Genomic DNA, 7678 nt, shown 5'->3' with positions numbered 1-7678 from the left:
TTGGATTTATTACAGTAAATATATTACATAGTGGACCTTTAAGATTCATTCAACCTCAATGTAATATGGGCCAAGTGAGTAGCTTTACTTTATTTCAAATAAATCATTATAATAATAACTGAAGGCAAGGTCTCTAATCCAGTGCCGGTTAGGAGTTTGAGGGCGCATCCTGCTGTCTTCTTCAACTATTATACAACCTTCTCAACTTATTGCCACTCTCTTCTCTTCTCTTCCAGTGTTCCTTCTTTCATATCTCTTAAAATATTTCTACTCAGCTGCTACCTTGAACCTATCTTATCTTCCTCCCTCCTATGTCTTGCTCCTGTCAGTGTGATCCTTTTGCGATACAATCTCCTGATTGGGGGCACCGCCCTACTACCTATGAGGCACTGCTGTCGCCACAAAGGGCGACAGAAAGAAAGGGATGGATTGAAGGCAAGAGGGGAAAAAAGAGAACAAAGAGCAGCTATATGAATGATAAAAAATGAAGAGGATGAAAAGATAAAAGCCATAGATCAATCAGGTAAAAAAAGTGACAGAGGTAAAAGAGAAATGAGGGGAAAGAAAGAGCAGAGAGAGGTTCTGTCATGTTGGATGAAAGCTGTGCCTACTGGGCAGTGGGCAAGTGTAAAGTCACTGATGGTGCCACCCTCACAGCAGGACACACACACACACACACACACACACACACACACACACACACACACACACACACACACACACACACACACACACACACACACACACACACACACACACACACACACACACACACACACACACACACACACACACACACACACACACACACACACACACACACACACACACACACACACACACACAGACAGACAGTTTAAAGTGGCGGCTTTACACATGTACTCCACAAGACTCTAGAAAAGATGAGCATAAGTGAGGTGAAGATTGGATAGTGGATGGATGGCAGAGGGCTGGTGCTCTCCCTTTCGTTTTCTGTCCTCCAGCAGTAGTGTCTGTATGTAGGCCAGTGTCCCAGGGCTCACTTGGCTGGGGTGACAACAGTTGTAGCCGACAGATTTGCCTCCATCTTGCCTGAGGTCTCCCAGTCAGCGATCTGTCTATTTTATCCATTCCCAGCCCTGCAGGATGGACAGATTACCGCTCTGCTTAAGAATTCTGGTACTTATCGGGTGTGATTTTCCCCTGCTGAATTTATAGCATCTACTTTTTATCCTTTATGATATTTCTAGTGCAAATAAGTGCATGCAATTCCAGAGTCAGAGTTAGCGAGGCATGTTTACAGGGGCTCGTGGTATCATTTATCTAATGCAAGAAACAGAAGGATGATGGATGGAAGGAGCGGTGTGGAGATAAAGAAAACCTGTCTCCTAGCAGCTTTCTACTTTTACTACCTGGCCTGCCTGAGGGAATCGTAAAAGTAAAGACACAGGGGGCAGAACCCAAGACACACTAACATCTGAGTTCTATAAGACTGTGGCTTTATTTAGTTGTCTATGTGTTCAATCAAACACACAACAGATCTACGTTACCAATGTCAACATGTGTGCAACATTGATGAGATGAAGACATGATTTTGCTCAAGAGGCCACATTTGTATAAAAAAAAAAAAAGGTATAGTGCTGATTTCACTAAACTCTATTAAGATGGTGTCCATTTCCATTTGTTAGTACCCGGTTTGACAAAAATACACATTCTGTTTAAATTATTCTTCATTAACACAGATTAATTTACAATTAAAGACCAGAGAAATAAAGCAGAGTAAGACTAAAACAGTGTGACAGAAAGACAAAAAGAGATGGAGATTCAAAAGAAACAAAGATAGATAAAAGACTAAGTAGGTCTCAACAGATTGAGTGAGAGAGACAGGGAAAGTGCAAGAGAGAGGTGAGAAGGCAGGATGGCAGAGAGGGCACTCCGACAGCGAGGAGAGAAGAACACGGCAAGGTCTCGTCACCGGGCCAACGGGCCCACCACTGTCAACATCATGGCACTCTGTGGCTGACACACACACACACACACACACACACACACACACACACACACACACACACACACACACACACACACACACACACACACACACACACACACACACACACACACACACACACACACACACACACACACACACACACACACACACACACACACACACACACACACACACACACACGGCTGGCCAACGGCCCTCCCAGCTGCCCTATCCGTAACTGTCTGATTAGTTGTGCTAAGCAGCCCCTCCCCTGCCAACCATGGTGCCATCTGCTACCCAACAACATGGCTGCCGACCAGACAAGCGCACATACACACACAAACACACACGCAAATACACACCGAAAGCCTTATACCTGGCACTGCCCCGCTGCTGTCACACACACATAGAGACACAGCCATTAAACTTCACAGACACAGGTGTAGCCCAAAGGTATCAACACTTAACATTCGCACAAAAGCGCGCACGCAGACTCATCTAATCGCACGCTCACAAATAAGTCAAGACACACACACACAAAACAACAATACTATGCATGTGTTCACGCACTCACAAAAAAAGTCACACACACAGTTGCTGTAGAGGTTGTGTATGTGCATGTGTGTGGTGACAGTGGTTAGGCACTGTTAATGCCAGGTAGAAAGATGCTGTGCTCAAATGTGTGTACTCGCTGGCAGCGCTTGAAGGTTCATTACAGCCTGAGCGACTACAGCCCGTGTGGCGCCCCGGCCCTTTTATTCCGGGCCGTGATTGGACAAGGGCCTCCCGCCGAGTTGGTTTGCAGCAGTTTTGTCGCGCCCAGATTTCACTTGCTGCTCAAAGCGAGCCTCTGGCGGGACGTGGCATCTGCTGCCTCACCTTCCTCATTTACACTTCTCCGCCCTCACACAAACACACAGATCTGTTCACCGCCTTTCCAGACCTTGCTATCACGATCTACAACTGAGGGAAAAAAATAAGACAAAACTAGGTTTAGGTAGAGAGAGAAAGCAGCAGCGTGACATGTTTAATAGAGTGTGGGGAACTTTGTGTATAAGAGTCACAGCGGTGGGTTTAGAGCTATTTATCTCTCCGACTTTCAGCATCCATCTTCTGATTTCAGGGTCACAGAAAGGAGTTATATGGCTTTCCGTCTCCCCTTCTAGCTCCATCTACCTGCTTACCTGTCTCTTTTTACCCACTGCTTTAATAAGGATTGATGAATATACATTCTCCCTTATCTCATTAAATTTTCTAACATTTTTCTCTGTACTGTGACACCTAACACCTCAACCGTTCTGTCTTATTTTATTTTTATTTAACCTTTATTTAACCAGGAAGTCCCTTGAGGATGAAATAATTTTTTTTATGTGTGAAATAGTGTTTAAGACTACATATGAGACACTCATGACCTTCTGTCAAGATGCAGGATATGTTAACCAGATGTGGAAGTTGAAGACTTTTCTGACAGGACACTCAGCCAAACATTCACAGATGACCATCACTGCAAGTTTGGTCATAGTGGGTCTGTCCAGCAGCCTCCCAGCCTCCTGATCCAATTCCCTGAGACTTTTAGCTGAAAACTCTGCTCCTTTCTTCAACTAAGTCTTCATTACATGCAGCTGCAGATGAAATTATAGGAACAGTCATGTTCAAACATTTCCTGGCCCAGGAATCCATAGTTACAAGTTCTAGGAAAAGTAACAGCGAGTAAACTTAAAGTAATTTTAGCTCCACGTCAATCTACAGCTCTAAGCAAGCACCCTCATGAACATGGATGCTTGATTTCATGGGGATAACAAAACTAGGGGAAGATTTGGGACCTTGCAGACGCTGACTCGTCTAAACCACAAAGCAGGCACACAGGTCTCAACTAACCATGGATACCCTAATGCATGCAAACACACACTTCAATTCATTCATGTCTATCTGGCATGTGTTGAAACAGAAGTTATGCTGGGCAGTTTTCACTGTAGCCTTTGGGATCTGTGATCACAATACTGGGAGCGATAAGGCCGGATAGAGACAAGGAAAGAAGAAAAGAAAGAAAGTGAAGAAAGACAGGAGCAAACAAACAAAACAAACTTAGTAAAGCCCTCTGCTGGGCTGGGACTGAAGTGTGTGTGTGTGTGTGTGTGGCGATGTGAACAGAGTGGCGGGGATTAGGACAGATCCTGGGCTGTCCAACTCACAGCTGGCTGATGATCCAATCCTGGAGCGCAGTGCACCGCACCAGCCGCCATGGGACCCCCGGATGCGTGCACGCATCTGTGTGTGTGAGAGTCTGTGTGTACAGGCATGTGGTTTCGACTGATGTGCGTATCAGTGTGCACATTTGCACAGTGTGTGTGTGTGTGTGTGTGTGTGTGTGTGTGTGTGTGTGTGTGTGTTGTGTGTGTGGTGTGTGTGTGTGGTGGTGGTGTCACAAAAGGAAGGTAGGATCAGAAATCAAACAAAGGTCTGCTGTGCTTCATGTCCCCTGTTGAAGACAGGCTGTGATCATTGGGCCACAAGACGAGGACAGAATGAAAGAGCAGAGCGTGCAAGTGCAGAGAGCGAATCAAAGAGCGCCTTCCAAGGCTGGTCATACAAATGCCTTCCAGCCATGCTACTGTGAATCTGACACACTTACTCTCACACAAATCAGCCCACTACAGCTACAAAGACCTGTGCATGGCTCTGCCGTGAACAACAAGAGAGGCCAAACAGAGGCATGACGATGTATGAACTACATGTAGTTCTGCATAACCCCAGAAGGCCCACAGACAGAGAGAGAGAGAAAGAGACAGACAGAGGTAGAGGGAGGGGATGGAGACAACCGCTTGAGGTTTATTTGCTTAGTTTGGAACAGCAGGAGAAAAAAAAAAAAAAAAAAATCAATAGAGCACATGACAAGTGAGGAAAAAAAGAGGAAAAACTAAAACAGAAGACACAAACTGACGACGGACAAAGGCTTTGACCATATCTCAGGAGGTGTGTAAGGGACATGTCGATGTGTGTGGATCTGTTTTTGATGCATGCGTTCTACGTTACTCCAAAAATGTCCAGTTTTCCTGTTTTGTTAGATGCCGTCCTTCATCTGCACGTATCTCAAAGATACTTTACAACAGCATCTTTAAAAACTCTGATGTTATATCCACAGCCATGGGGGGATCATTGGATGGATGGAAAGACTTTATGAGCTTCTAAGAAAACACAAAGTTTGGGAACAAGCCTGCTGAACAGCTTAACTGTGAGTGGTGAGAATAGAAATTAAAATCCTTAGTGTGTCCTCAGTAGACTTTTTGCTCCAGACTTTTCTATCTCCGTGATCACAATGCTAAGCGTAATGATGAGCATTACATCAAAAGTGATACAGTCATGACCTGTAGCAGCTCTAAGGCTAAAAGGCGTCAGTACGCTTCAACCAAGGTGCTTGTCAGATGGTTTAACATCATCTAAATTCCCCTCTGCCAACACCTTTCGTCTGAATTGTGAAGCTGAATAGAGAATTTCTGTAACTTTCTGAAACCACAACTGGCTACCCTACACAAAGCCTACTTCCCGCATCGATGAGCCAGGTGTGTGGAGCTCAGACAGTGAGCTGGGTTGAAACTTCTCCCTCAATCTGTTTGTAATTTGTTATCCCCTTATTTAAATTACCATGTCTCACCCCTCTCTACAACAGTAGGTGTGAATGTGTGAATGTTCAGGATTACAAAAATACTACAATAGAGCATAGAAATAGCATTTATGATGTGCCAGTTTGTCAAATATGATAAGTCACAATGATTTTGGCCCAATAGTGTAATGTTTGTATTGCAGCATATGTCTAGCTAGTGCTCATAACAGCTTTTGACACCACACCATTTTGGTTACAGTTTAGACAATTGGTAATACATTGAAAATTGGTATGATGGGTTTGCATTACTAAATACAACTTGTATTTATTAATTCAAAACCAATCTTTTTTAAGGAGCTATTTTTGCTTGAAGCATGGGCAGAATTAGCTCCTTAAAAAGGTAGACCTGCAGATTTGTGTTCTTCAATCATGTTACAATATTTTAGGCTCTCACACAGACATGCAGGTCTTTATAAGCTGTTCCTTTACAGTACATGTTATTTAACATTCTATTTTATCAGCACATTTATTTATTTATTTTATTTTATAACTGTGGGGATTTATATAGTTTTAATGACCGTTATCCAACACCACTTTTTAAAAGCTTTGCTCTAAATATGACTTTAAATGTAATTGTGTGATACAGAATGTGGATATGCACTACTGGAAGAAAAGAAATATCCATATTAAATCAGTATCAGAAGTGGCTTTTACTGCTAATGACCCAAATTGAATTTGAATGGCTACATGCTCAGCCAAGGCAACAGCTGTCAAACATCTAGTATGCATCTGCGGATAGATAAAACTATAAACTCTCTCATGCACAAAAACCCGCACACATGGCAGTAAAATGTTTTAGTCCAGTGGCTACTCTAGTACAGGTCAAAGTTATCTTGTTGCCACATCAATATGCATGTCATTCTCCACAGCTGGCTGCAAAATACACACAGACACACGCTTCTTACCTCATCCCTTAAACACACGACTGCCCCACATGCAGCCAGTGTGTCAGCGCTGGCCAGCTGACAGACAAACACACTTAAACACAGATCAAGCCAGGAGCTGCAGTGCACGTGCATGCACGGGCACATACACGTGCACACACAGTTATAGTTTACACACTTATAAACTACACAATCTTATTTCCCGCAGCCTCAAGCACCACAGGGCACCATCGTCACATCTGTGCCCATCTCAGACACCTCTGCTGTAGGCAGCGGGGGTGAGAGAGTGCCCTGAGCGGCTGGCATGGGCTGGCATGGCCGTGTCTGTGGATGGTGTGGAAGGGAACAGCAGACAGCAGCTGACAGGAGAGAGAGAGGAAAGGAGAAGGGAGGAATGCAGGAAGACAGGAGAGGACGAAAGAATAATGGGAAAAGAAGAGAAGATGATAGAGTAAAAAAACTAAATGAATTATTTAAAGTATGAAAAAGGGTAGCAAGGAATGACAACTTAGGACATACAGACAAAAAAAGCTGCTGGTAGAAAAGAAATGTTGATGACTGTATAGATGGGTAGGAAGAATGGAGAAAAGAATAACAGAGGAAGCGTTATTGGGCACCAGGGAAAAGAATGAGATAAAAAGATGCAGAAATAGATAGAAAGAGAGAAGATGGAGGTAAGAGGGAGGGGAGCCGGTAGCGCCCGTTGTGAGAACGGGTGCAGGGCACTGACAGGTGGCACTGAGGCCAGGCTGTCCAGTGACCATCAGCCGCACTTTTCAGTGTGTGTGTGCGCATGTGTGTGTGTGTGTGCGCGCGCCAGAAGTAAAACTCAGGCGCCATTTTGGCTCTGCTAGAGCTGTTGCTGGGCACTGGCCTGGTGGCAAAGAGTGGGCAGTGTGTGTGCGTGTGTGTGTGTTGCATTGTGTTGTGGCATGCTTAACAGGATTAAAGGTGACCTGGTGAGGTCCAGTTGGTATTGGGACCATGGCACAGTGGCATGCATGTGTGTTTATGTGTGTGTGGTTTGTATAATAGGATTAGCTGTTACCTGGTGCGGTACAGTTGGTGTGCTGGTCTGAACTGGACTGGACTGAGCTGGGCAGGAGCTGGGCAGAGGGGAGTGCTGTGTGTGTGTGTGTGTGTGTGTGTGTGTGTGTGTGT

At 44.5% G+C, this 7678-nt stretch overlaps 1 protein-coding gene across 4 annotated transcripts in view; it reads right to left on the bottom strand.

The window, feature by feature from the left end:
* sdccag8 (SHH signaling and ciliogenesis regulator sdccag8) overlaps positions 1-7678 on the bottom strand; it is a 45359-nt gene that overhangs the window by 31520 nt on the left and 6161 nt on the right. The window contains exon 14 of one of the 4 annotated variants that reach the window (XM_032540958.1): positions 5957-6635. The exons of 2 other annotated variants lie outside the window; for them this stretch is intronic. In XM_032540958.1, the coding sequence (XP_032396849.1) occupies positions 6446-6635 (190 nt within the window). In that variant the 3' untranslated portion in view covers positions 5957-6445. Of the gene's footprint in view, positions 1-5956; positions 6636-6737; positions 6877-7678 lie in introns of those variants that run through there. One more of the 4 variants, XM_032540960.1, reaches the window with a different exon arrangement.

Source organism: Etheostoma spectabile, chromosome 17, assembly GCF_008692095.1.
Source record: "Etheostoma spectabile isolate EspeVRDwgs_2016 chromosome 17, UIUC_Espe_1.0, whole genome shotgun sequence".
NCBI classification, from domain to species: Eukaryota; Metazoa; Chordata; class Actinopteri; order Perciformes; family Percidae; genus Etheostoma; species Etheostoma spectabile.
The sequence above is the reverse complement of the archived record's forward strand: the minus strand, read 5'-3'. Positions and strand labels throughout refer to the sequence as shown.